Consider the following 13488-nt stretch of genomic DNA (forward strand, 5'->3'; position numbering starts at 1 on the left):
GAAGCCTGCCAAACAAAAAAGTACATTAAGGATCTTTCAGATGTCACTTGCCTTGTTCACAGTAACATACCATTATATACTCCCATTTACTCTGTGACTTCTAAACTGCATGATTGTAAAATCTTTCACAGAAGATTTTACAGGTCCAGTTTACATCTTAGCTGAGGACACCCGCAATGCAATGTCTGATAAAAGAAAGTGTTACTAATAGGACAGAAAAACATCTGAAAAAGGCTGTCACTCAGAAAATAGGTGGGTCACAAAATTTATTGCACCATGAAGCACTCAGCCCCAAAGAATTCCTTTCTCTGAAATGAATCTAACTGTATCATATCACACGAATATAGTGTATAATACCTGTTATCCTCTATGCTATTGTTGAAGATAAAGCCCATAAGATCCACCCTTGTAAATAAAATCTGTATATCACAAATTAGAGCAAGCAATTTTCTCATTATTAATAACATGTGCTTCTTCCATTACTCCTTACTGATAGAACTTACAGTTCCTCTGTTTCTTTCAAAGAAAAAACGTGTTCAGTCAGTCTACTTTCACTGGCCTGAACTCCCACTAATTCAGAGTAAGAGCAGTGTGAGGAAGAGATCCTGTGTTACTCATTCAGTAGGGGGAGGGAAGGGAAGGGGAAGGAGAAGGGGAAGGGGAGGAATTTTAAAGTATTACTGTCAATGCTTTACCCTAGGGAAAGAATAGACAGTGATATTCATCAGTCTTTAAATCCCCTTGTTTACTGTACCACTAGACTTTATGTAATGTTGTTTTTCTTCCTGAAATGGGTCTGCCAGTGACATGAAATGATCACAATGTAATATCCTAAATGTTTTCATCGTGTGTAATTATTTATTTTCATGCCATTCTGAAGTCCTAGGCAGACTGCCGACTCGATGATCTTTTTTCCCCCCCCACCAAAATACTTTATAGACAAGAGACAAAAGCCTTAGAAGGATCAGAAATAGAAATGTTTACATAACCTGCCACTTGAATCATGAGAAAGCAAATGCTATATCTTATTAGAAAAAAACAAACAAACTTGTGCATGGCTTTTAATTAATTCTTTGCCATAAATCTTTATCAGCTAATTAGAATAATAATTACAAACAGAAAACACAATTACACAAAGAAAATAAAGAAAAGCCAAGCTGACTGAATTAATTTTTACCATCTTTGAATAACCTGGCAAAAAGTTAACATGTAATTTCAGATAATGTTATTAATTTAATTGAATGATTCTAGAATGGCAGTTATATTAATCCAATTTACAGCAAATTGCAAATAAATTTACAGTATAAGATTTTTAGACTCAAAGTAACAGCATCACAATCCTATCTTTCTTTTATAAAGGTATAATGTGAATATATGAAAAATAATGCTTTGTAAATTTTCATACCAGAAGGATAATTCTGCAATCTGCCATCAGAGTGGATAAAAACATAAGACTTGTGGAGCATAAAGATGGACTCTTTAACACCACAGCATGAAAAATGCTCTTTTATCTACTCTGTGAAAAGAAAGACACCCTATAAGTGTGCTCCCTGTGGTCAGATTATTTTACCATTTAGTAAAGTCAGTTCTGGATGGGCATAAAATGAAACCTTTGCTTTTTTCCCTGAGATTTCAGGTATGTTCAGTATCTTCTGCATACTCCTTCAAAATTTCATTTGTAGTAACCTATTGCATTTTGGTCTTTCCTCAGTCATGCTTGAAAGCATTAATAACTCCCAAACCCAGGAATGGCTAATGTGCACAGACAGGATGCAGAAGAACTTGTACAGGTTGGAGAGAAAACTCTTCCAGATGCTTTATCAGAGAGCTGAATCATCTGGGTGGAATTCATGTCAGCAAATGTCAGGTCGTAAGGCAGATGTCCCAATCTCAGCTGGTCTCTCTGAGTTACCTCTGTGAAGTCATACTGACATTTTGCCAACTTAATTTCTTCCCAGTCTTACTAAAATTGAGCTCCTTTTGAAGGTATACCTTTAAATAATACTGCAGGAAGCCTGGAAAACACCATGCTGTCACTACCCTCAAGAACTCTTACAACTTAGGGGATCTTATCAACCCTAGGAAGAGCTTCTATGGGTACATCAGCAAAACACAAGAAACAAGGTAAGTAAAACCATGTAATATTTTTCAAAGACTATTTTAGGCAGCGATGAATACACATTTTGTCTCAAGTAATCTCCCTCAAGCCCACATCCAGAAGCTGCTGAAACAACCTGTCTTACCCAATGGCATTATTCTACTGCAAACTTCATTCAAAACCATGTCTGAGATGGATGTTTTTTAAAAGCACCTGGAAAAAAACCCAACAAACCCACACACAAAACTACACTTTCAAACCAATGTGTAGGCCCTTTACTGGACTCATCAGCAACTCCAGGAAAACAACTTGATTTGAAATTCTAAACATGTGTCCAGGACTCTTAGACCTATGACCTGCTTGGAAGGACTGAAAACAACTGACCAGGGATGAACTGATCAACTTTGCCTGGAATGTAACTGAGCACTGCTTTGTAAAAACATGGAAATATACTCTGAAGAATTTCTAGCATTTCTGCTTATTTTCTAGTATTTTCCATAATCTGAACTGAAGTCTGCTTGAAAACTTTGGATGTATTTTTCTCCTCATTCCAGCCACTGCTCTACCACTCCAATCTGGCTGTGCATGTTGTTCGGTTTAGAAGAACAGGTTTCACATTTTCCATTTAGAACTCCAGTGATTCCTGGAACATAGGCGAGTTACGGCGAAGAGCTTCCACGCATTGTTTCAGCCTGACAAGTGTGACTGAAAAAATGGAGAAAATGACATAGAAAGAAAACCCAGCAAAGTGTTTCCTTCACAGAAAACAGACACTGGAAAATGCTCAAGGTTTTTTAGCCCTTGATTAAGAATATGTCATAAATTTTTTCTGTATGTTCTCTGAAATACTAAAAATCTGAGGCACATTATATGTATTCACAAAAAAGCCCTTGTCTGAATGAAATAAGGTGCTAGAACAACTACCATAAGAAATGTAATCCTGGGCTTGAACAGCTCTTAATGATTCCTCACTGCATTCCACCAGCAAGCGGTCGGTCTATATTGGGAGGATTGTATCTTCATGTGAAGAAACCTTTTTTCCATTCTCAACTCACAGTGTCATTTTTGCTAAAGTCAATGTATTAGCTAATATGTTAATTGGAATGTTCACCCAACCATGGAATACACTGAAGCTCAAAATGTATTTCAGTGATAATAACAAAGAGATGATGTAACTACTTTATTACTGCTAACACAAATGCACAAATGCATTCAGACCATGTATAAAAAACTAATCAGACACCTGAAATAAGTATATGTGTTAGATTTTATTGTATCTATACTTAATAATCTTGTGCCATGGTTGAATTTAGGTCTCTTAAATCAGAGTGTCACTCTGTAATACTAACTTTTTGTACTAGACTTTTATTAGATTCTTTGGATCAGAATATATCAACATGGAAATTCAAGCAAATTAGTGCATACAAAGAGACAACTAAAGAAAAGTGGCGTTATCTCTTACTGTGGCCATAAGTGGGTTTAGAGCAAATATATAAAACCAGAATGGTGCTTCTCTTAGTAAACTCTTTAGCCGTGAGCACTGAGAGACTAACAGAATTACAACTGATCATGTGTGCACCATCCTTTCTAACAGTTCTAATTCATGGACCATAAAATTGACTGATCATATCTCAATACATTTATAATTCTGTAGGAAGTAGTTTTTAATGTTTAATTAAGGATTGTTTGCAAAAGTGCTTTTTGCTTAAGGTCTGTCTTTTTATCATTTCATCAGGTGCCTTCTAGTTCTTACATTACTTAAAAGGAATGAACAACCATGCCTGCTCAAGGTCTTACAGAATACTCTATCCTATACTCCATTCTTCAGCAACAGCCCTCAAAAGAGTTATAGCCCACGGAAGCTTTTTTCTACAGAAATCTCTGTGCATTTCTAATAATTTACAGTATTTTTTACATTTAAGTACAAAGGATAAAAGTGAGTACTCCTGTGATTTGGAGTAATTTTTCCTCATGTATAATTATCAACTTCAATTTTATGGTCAGCACTGTATGAATGTACTAAAAGATAGCTTTTACACTAATGGAAGTTATTAACCACACATTTCAATTATTATTCCAGAAAAAAAAAAAAAAAAGCCAAAATAAACAAAAAAGACTTTCTGCTCCTGATATCTTCTTGTATCTTTAAAGAAATTGAAATTAATAATACAGACCTCCCCTTTTTTTTTTTATTCCACAAAAGCTCTAGGCATATTAATTCTCACATGCTCTATACATAATAGCAATGCTTTACAGTCTTTCAAACAGCAGATGTGCACCCCAAAAAATTAATAATAAAAGATAATTTCCGGGAACACTAGGTACAAGAGGCATACAATCATGTTTCTCTGGGTCCACAAACATATTGTTTCTTGGATTTTTAATATTTTGCCTTGTGTAGATTGAAAAGTAAAATATTCACAGCCCTGAGAATGTGCTCCACTTGCTTAGCAGTCATTTTAAATTCAGATTCTCCATTTGCACTTGATTTCATTCCCTTTTTCATGCATGAATAACACAAAAACCTTAAGAGACAGAGTACCTTCAAGTAAAATATTTTATCTTTCCTACAATAGCCAGAATTAATTTGATAGTAATTACAATGACAGAGATTGGAATGGATGTGCCACAGGGTGGTAATCCTGCTCTTTCTAAACAACATCACTTTCATCAGTAAAGCAAAATTCAGAACCAATGGTATGTGATATTTGTCATCCTAACAGCCATCCTGCTCCTTTGTCTATACTTTTGGAGGAACTTCACAAAGAAACCAAAATAAACAAGGGGAAATGATGATCTACTAACTAGTTCAAGGTCCAGCAAGGAGTTAGTGGAGGAATATGGTACTAAACCATCGTTTCAGTGGTTTCAGTAGTCAACTCTTAACCATCAGATAAAGCCTTTTTAAGCATAGAAAAAATCCATACTCTTCCCTCATCACTACCAATTTTCAGTGCATTCCAAAGAATTCTAACTAGTAAATCCTCTAAATGCCTTCCTAAGACATCAGCAATTTTCGATGTATTGATTATAAAAGACAATAAAAGTAATGGGCTTGGCTTATGGGGAGGTCCAGTAAGGGACACCACACATGAGCAGCTTAGGAGCTGAGAAATTTATAAAGATGCACATGGAAAATATTTGCAACAATCTGCTGTGAAGGGAATATTGCATATTTACACCTTGAACTCCTGAAACCTTGTGTACAGGCACTGAAAAAATACTGCTAATCTTTTCACTTTCATTTTGCATAGGTGATTCCAAAAGATCTAATAAATTTGTTTCCTAACAAGAGAATGTAATTTGTTAGGAGTAATCTTCATCACAAGGCCAGACAGAATTTTTGCTGTGAAACCAACTTTCTTAAAATTTTATGAACAAAAGAGAAATCTTGGTTTGTTTAGAGACAGAATTCCACCTTCAATGAGCCTAACAATGGCTGATCTGCAGAAAGATTTCAACATCTTTTATACCTCTCCATACAAACAGATGCAAGTGAAAGACCCCCAAACCAACTTCAGTGCCCACACAGAGGCTTCAGTCAGATCCCACAGGATCAACAATCTTTCTATTTGATATTAATTTCTGTAATGGGACCCAAATCTGTGCCTTGCTACAGACATACTGAGTTTCAGAGATGGAAAGCTGAGGTCAGAAAAAGACTTTTTGCTTGTTTAACAAGTTTTTACTTCCAAATATCCCTACTTATACTGTATGGTCAAGGTGCACTGTAGTCTTTTCAACAATAAATCAAAATTTGGAATACACATTCAAACCTCACTACTGGCTGGACCTAGAGAGAGATGGAGCTTCAACAGTCTCAGTTCTGTCAGGCTACGAGACCCAGCAGCTGAGTACATTGGACCAGGCTAACTCACCATTCCATGTCAGGCTGCTTGATTCAAGCACTAATAGTGTGGTAAAAATCACAGTAATATTTTAAATCAAACACTCTTATCCTTCTGAATTTTGTCGTGGTTTTACTATTAATATATCTGAAGACAGATTCAGCAGATTTCCAACACCGTGTTTCAGACAGAAAGATAAATTCTCAAGATAAACAAGCAGTGCAACTTCAGCACCAATGCCACAGAAGTACCTAGGACCAAACTATCCACCATTACACTTACAGATAGTTTGTTGGTTTTAACCAACAGGGTGGATGAGAGAAATGTATCTGGCATGCCCTGCAATTCATTCCATTCACAGAAAATTAGATAAATAATAGGTACTGAATATAAGAACCACTACTAAGTGGTTATTGATTGTGTAGTGGTACTACTAAGCCCAAGTAAGAACAGCCACTGATTGCATTGTTAAGTGCAAGCTCCAAGGCTCTTAGTATGAATTAGGAGGGAACTAAATGGTTATTCAACAGCAACCTATACAACCCACTCACTGTTCCATCCAGTATGGTGCCAGAAACACTAGTGGTAGCACTAGGAAAGGGTGAAAACACACCTTGGGATGAGAAAATTGCAAGACCAACCCTGTCAGCAACACCACAGGTTTAGATCAACACTAACAGGTCATAAAGAGTAATTTCAGGCACAGTGATAAAAGCAATATAGTAAATGAACATAAGTAAGCAATAACTCTTAAATTTTATTTGAGTGACTGCTGCCAGATACTAGAGCTGCAAAAATTAACTATTTATCATCATATAAACATCACAGAAGAAAATACCAGCTATACTGTTAGAGCAGAAATTTTGTATGTTGAATAAATCTAGAAATCACAAATGTATACTGGCTAACAAAAAATCTGATGATCATGAAAAGCTGAATCTCTTTCACAGTATAAATTACCTAAATCTGTGATACTTCAGAAAGGTAATTATAAGTACTGTGAGCCAGGAGGTAGCATTAAGATATCAGCGTCTCTGTGTTAAGCCACCAAAACATTTTAAAGTTACTCATCTAATGTGTAAACTTTCAATTGTTCATGCTACATTTGCTACATGATGCTACATTTAAAGAATCATACTTCCAATACACCTGCAGAACCCCTACCTACAAACTTTACTGAATTGTGTCATTTGGCCCTGCCTGCAGTACTGTAACAGGTGTCCCTCCTTTTGCAAACACACATGGAGCCTGTCAAATAGCATGTAGGAGAAGACTCTGTTTCTGCTTAGCACTTAATCACCCAGCCATAGTACAGGAAAAAAATTTACTAGTGATTACATACCAAATAACCAAGATACACATTTGCAGAATCTATCATCTAAATCACAATTTAAAAAATTAAAAATTGGGCAGTTTTAGTGCCTTTAGTAATTAAATTTTGAAAGCAGAAATTCTTGCTGAAAAAAGGCAAGATACAGACAATGAGAAAGGAAGATGCAATTATGCATTTGAAGAAATAACAGATGGCTGGAAAGATTATCAAGAAAACAAGAATCATAGATTAGAATAATTTTATTCTAATAAAATGATACTAATCATTTATTACAATCATAGATGGAATCATTTAGGTTGGAAAAGACTTCCACTATCGACTTTAACCTCAGACTCATCACCACCTTGTCAACCAGACCACAGCACTGTGTGCCACATCCAGTCTCCACCTCTAGGGATGGTGACTCCACCACCTCCCTGGGCAGTTTGTTCTAATGTTTGACCACCCTTGCAATGCAGAAATGTCCTGATGTCCAACCTCAACCTCCCTCAACCTGTAACTTGAGGCTGTGTTCTCTTGTTCTGTTGCTTATTACCTGGCAGAAGAAGCTGACCACCACCTGGCTGCACCCTCCTTTCAATTGCAAAGAGCGATAAGGTCTTCCCTGAGCCTCCTTTTCTCCAGGCTGAACACCCCCAGCTCCCTCAGCTGCTCCTCACAGCACTTGTGCTCCAGACCCTTCCCCAGCTCCGCTGCCCTTCTCTGGACACGCTCCAGCCCCTCAATGTCTTTCTTGCAGGGAGGTGCCCAGAACTGACCCCAGGATTTGAGGTGTGGCCTCAGCAGTGCCCAGTACAGGGGGACGGTCCCTGCCCTGGTCCTGCTGGCCACACCATGGCTGATCCAGGCCAGGATGCCATCGGCCTTCTTGGCCTCCTGGGCACACCCTGGATCATGTCCAGCCGCTATCGACCAGCACCCCCAGGGTCGACCAGCACCCCCAGGTCCTTTTCTGCTGGGCAGCTTCCCAGACAGTCTTCCCCGAGCCTGTAGCGCCACATGGGGTCGTCGTGGCCTAACATATCTCTTCAAACTGCATTTGACTACGCCTTTAGAATACGACTGCAGAGTTCACACCCAAGCCGTCTCTCTGTTCAGCAGCATCCTTCAATGGCAGCGCAGTTCCCACCGCACCGCAGCCGAGCGAGCGCGGCCAGCGTTGGCCCATGCTGCCACCTCGTGGGGACCCGGGACACGCCGGGACACGCCGGGACACGCCGGGACACGCCGGGACACGCCGGGACACGCCGGGACACGCCGGGACACGCCGGCCCTCCTGCTTCAACACCACCGCCTAAAACCAGGGAACATCGGTAATGCCCTCTGAGCAGCTAACGGCACAGGCACAAGGTGTTCCTTCTTTCCAGGAACACTGGAAGGAAATTTTTTTAGGAATGCTTAATCGAACTGCGGGTTTTGTCTTCAGATTTTCAGAGTGGTGTGAGCACAAAACTGAAGGGAGGATGTGTGCGTTTGTTTATTCTTTCAGATACAGGCTGACAGAGCTATTAAAACCCATAATATATACGTGATACGTAACATAACTTGTATGCACATCTTCCTAACTCTCTGTAAAGGCATGGAGAGCAGAATGTGAAGCTATATTTTCTTTGATTTTGACATAATTAATAATAAGAAAACTAATAAGTTGCTATTGTTCACTTAGCTAAAATATAAGCAAGAATTAGCTGTCTTCCCACCAAAGAGCTAATTAGGCCTAAGTAGGTTTCTGATAGCTAGTTACACTGCTTTTTAGACAATCATGTTCTGCTGGTTTCAAATTGCATTCAGACCTCTAATGAAGGCAAACCTTCCTATCATTTCCCTTTCTCTGCTACACGCACAGCAGGTCTGCCATCACTGATCCTACATTTCACTCATCAGCTGTTACTCATTATGATCTTAAGAAATTGTTTATCAGTTAAATTTTTAAATGGGAATTAACACACAATAAGGAAGATGAAGACAAAATTTTGGGTATGCAAGCCTGTCCTTGCCTTGGAAGTAGAGGAAGCAATTTCCAAATCTAAATACATGTTGAGAAAACACCTGAGATTTTAGCTTCATTGCAAAAAGCGAGGAGAGAATCGAAAAGACTACTTGTATTCGCAGCTCTTATGGGTCACACTGAGAGAGATTATTAATTTCTTCTCATCTGAGGGAAATTATTTACAAGGAAAATCAGTTTGAGGAGAACTTCTGGAAAGTTCCACTCCTCACACACAGATCAGGCTCATTCAAGTGTGGATTAAAAAAATTCATGCAAACTTGTTTGACTTGGGTGTTTTATCAAAAAAGTGGGGGAGGCCTTACTCCATAGAACTGCATAATTTTTGAACTTCATTGCTCCTTTCTTCATGCTTCCGTCCTCATTACTCCCGAAATTCCTCTCCTGCCCTTACAGCAGGCAGGACTGTAGTCTCTCCTCTTTTGGCTCTTTTCTGCACAAATACTGTTTACCTTGGCCATACCAGCTGCAATACACCCTGTTATTAAGAAAACCTTGAGTAAGGTTTGTGTTTCAGCATTCCCTGTGCCCACCATCAGTGTATGTCCTTCCTAATAAGTTTTGGTAACCTTGATAAGTTTTTGGCAACCTTCCCCTGAGCATGTCAGGCCCAAAACCTTAACGGGGCAATTCTACCAACAAGAAACTTATCTTAACACCTGGACATCAGCAGAGGAAAATCAATGTGTTTTTATGTTTAAAATTTAACTATATTTCACTAGAGGTGATTAAACAGAGAGGTGGAGAGTATCACTACATTTGTGACAGCCAAAACACAAGTGACAAAACACTGCAAAAACATCTCTTACTTTTTCTGCAAGTCACAAGAACACGTGTAGAAAAAAGTAACCTGAAAGCATGGACTTAATGGTCTCTAATCCAGGGTTCTGGTTTTGACTGGAGTAGAGTTAATTTCCTTGACAGTGGCTGGTACGGGGCTGAGTTTTGGATTTGTGCTGATAATGTAGATAATAATGGTTTTGTTATTGCTGAGCAGGGCTTACACAGAGTTAAGGCCTTTTCTGCTTTTGCATTGTCAGTTTTTATACTGACATGCTGGTGAGGAAGCTGTCAGTGCATCAGAGATTGGGAGGGGACACAGCCAGGACAGGGGACCCCAGGTGACCAAAAGGACATTCCAGACCATTTGACATCATGTTCTGGGTACAAAGAGAGGAAAGAAAGAGGAAGGCGGGATGTTTGGAGTGATCCCTTTTGTCTTCCCAAGTTACCACTGTGTGTGGTGGGGCGCTGCTCTCCTGAGGATGGCTGAACACCTGCCTGCCCAAGGGAAGCAACGAATTAATGCCTCATCTTCCTTTGCCTACGCGCGCGGCTTTTGCTCTCTCTATTAAACAGCCTTAACCTTGACCCACGGGTTTCCCACCTTTTGCTCTCGCGATTTCCTCCCCGACGGCACTGGCGGAGCAGCGAGCGATTAGCTGCCCGGGGCTGGCCGCCGCCCGGCGTCACGGCACGGCCGCACGAGGCGCCACGCCCTCAGCTCAGGGCCCCGCTCGGGGCCCGCGGCCTGCCGGCCCAGGCACACAGACCCGGCCCCGCCCCGCCCCTCGCGCCCGCCCGGGATTGGCTGCGGCCGCCTCGAGAGGCGCCCCGCGCCCGCGGCCATCTTGGCGCGCGAAGGGCTCGGCCCGGCGGCGCGAGGAGGGGGCGCGGAGCGCGAGCGGGAGCCGCGCCTCGGAGCCGCGCCTCGGAGCCGCGCGCGTCCTGTGGGTCCCTGTGGCGAGGGGCGAGGGCTCCGCTCGGGCAGTAACCCCAAAAAACCAGCCAGATAAACCACGGAAGGTACGGGGGGCCCGTGGCGGTCCTTAAGGACCGTCGGGGTCTGTACGTGGGGTGGATTGCAGACAGGGAGTGATTATGGAGGTACCTGTAGTAAGAAGTCGTCCTGGTAAGGATAGGCGGTCAGGAGAGAGGTGGGAAGAGCAGCGGTGGTGCTTCCTGGTGTGCTCGGGAGTGTTCGGGGGTTCGGGGTGGAGCGGCTGAGTAGCCCACTGCGGGCTGCTGCGGTGTTGCCTTTAGATATGCTTCTCAGGGAACAAATACGTGTATGATTTCTGTGTCTGTCACGTCCATTTTCCTCTTCACTAAATGATGTGAACCTGTACTGTTGGTCTAAGTGAAAACCTGGGCTGTGTTGTAAAGAATTTTTTTTTTTTTTTTTTTTTAATGTGAGGCACCATGAGTGGAAAGGAAGAGTTCTCCTCCTTGGATGGTAAAGAGTTTCCTGGAAGCAGGATGGAAGATGTGGGGTATGTGAAATTTGAGATGGTGGCTTTCATATTTTTGAGCTCTCACAGCACAATTACCAGGAAATAGAACTGAGAAGATGTAGAAAGTAATGTTTATGTTCTGCACTGTTGCAAATAAGTCAGTTTTTCTGTGTTATGTATGGGAATAAAATACTCAGTTTGTCAAAAGTTTAAGGATTTGGACTAGGTTAATGGAAAGAGACATTTTAAATTCAACTTGGTGTACTGTCAGGTAGTATATCATGCTGGTCTGTATGTATTTTTTACAAGTTAGCTCGATTGATTCAGTACATCTTAAACAGCTAGAATGAACGTGATTAAAACTGATTGTTTAACAGTTTATTCATGCTGGTTCTACTTACGTGAAAAAATTGCATGCCTAACAGCTATGGTATCACCTTTATGTACGATGAATTCAGTGTCACACAGCTAAAATACTTCCCCAGTTAAGAGAAGGTAACAAATTTTTTGTGGCATGTTTAGGTTAACTGCAGCTTCTTCATAAAGTCATTTGGTAAAAGTGGATGAGCTTAGCTCTAAAAGAGCTGGAAGTTAGAATTAGTTTCTTGCTAATATTCCTGAAAATCTGAAATCTTTACTTTTACCTCTGAAGGCAGTCTTCTAAGCTCCTAGAAGAGAACTTTACAGAACCACATCAGAGAAATGATGACTTGTGTCATGTGTCAAAAGCTCTCCGTGCAGAAGGTAAACCTTTGGGATCTTTTTATTTCCTGCAGTTTTATTGTGTGCACTACTCATTGTTAGTTTTTATTTTATATGGTCTTTTAAGGACAGTAGATGGGCTGCTGGACTTGATTAACACATTGTTACTACTTACTCAGCAGTTAGCAAGAAAAATCAATTCCTTTCCATTTGGCTCATGCTCCTTTTCTTGACAAAATGATTGACAAGTGTGTTCTAAAAGAAATCTTATTTTTCTGCATGAGTGACTTTTTTCCAAGAGTTGAAAAAATTGTATGGGATGCATAGTATTTATGGGTGTTTATGAAGCATTTTTTTCCTGTACTTAACTATGTTTCTTGAACGTATTAGGGGTTTTTTTTTGCCTTTTTTTGTTTCATACCATTATCCTCTACTCACTGTAGTAACAAAATACATACCTGATGATAATGCCCTAGTTAGTACATGCAAGTCAGTCTTTGTAATTCTCAGCCAAGTTTTATATCTATCTATCTGGATTTCTGTTCTTACCTCTTAAACTCTCTTGTTAAAAAAAAAAGTCAGGCTTCTAATTCCTGTCGACTTGCTGAATACTATTTAGAAACCTACTCTGGTGATGGTGTATTCCTGTTGTCTCATGGCTTAGGGTGTCCTACAGGAGCGGGTTTTCCTGTGCTTGCTTTTACAGTGTTGCATGGTGACGAGAAGGATGAAGACACTGATTTGTTTTGCTTCCCTTCTCCAGAAGTAAGTTGATCTAAAGTAATTCCGTTCAGTAATGACTGTGGTGGTGTGAAGTAGCAATATTATAGGATCTTGTGAATTTTCACTGAGAGTGATTAAAGCAGATTCAGGTTCCCTCTGAGCTCAGAGTCTGTGCTTTATGACCCCCTACATACTCAGCAAATGCTTGCTAGCATCTCTCACTACCAGTGTTGCTGTCAGATGTCCAGAGCCTGAGTTTAGGAAGGTGCATTTTTGCAGTTTTCTCATTAGTGCCCCATATTGCCGTTCCATCCTCTTGTGTGCACACAGTGTGCAAGAAAGCGACTCATAAATACGTAAAGACTTAAAAGATAACAAAAAAATCAACTTCACTTTGCCCAGTAGTGTGTAAGTTCTGACATTTTCTGGTTTTGCATCTAAAAAAATGCCTTACATGTGACTTTTGTGTGTTATGAAACAATGTTAATGCCATTGTTTCATAGAAATTTATATTTTGGACAAACATGAAATGTCTTTTTTTC

General features: G+C 40.2%; 1 protein-coding gene across 1 annotated transcript in view; it reads left to right on the forward strand.

Annotated features, from left to right (window-relative positions):
- The first annotated feature begins 11489 nt into the window (after positions 1-11489).
- Positions 11490-13488, forward strand: part of RNF17 (ring finger protein 17) — a 40205-nt gene continuing 38206 nt past the window's right edge. Inside the window, exons 1-3 of the mRNA XM_066313031.1 lie at positions 11490-11560; positions 12174-12265; positions 12930-12988. Coding sequence (XP_066169128.1) covers positions 11490-11560; positions 12174-12265; positions 12930-12988 — 222 coding nt within the window. The remainder of the gene's footprint in view (positions 11561-12173; positions 12266-12929; positions 12989-13488) is intronic.

Source organism: Sylvia atricapilla, chromosome 2 (assembly GCF_009819655.1).
Source record: "Sylvia atricapilla isolate bSylAtr1 chromosome 2, bSylAtr1.pri, whole genome shotgun sequence".
Taxonomy (NCBI): domain Eukaryota; kingdom Metazoa; phylum Chordata; class Aves; order Passeriformes; family Sylviidae; genus Sylvia; species Sylvia atricapilla.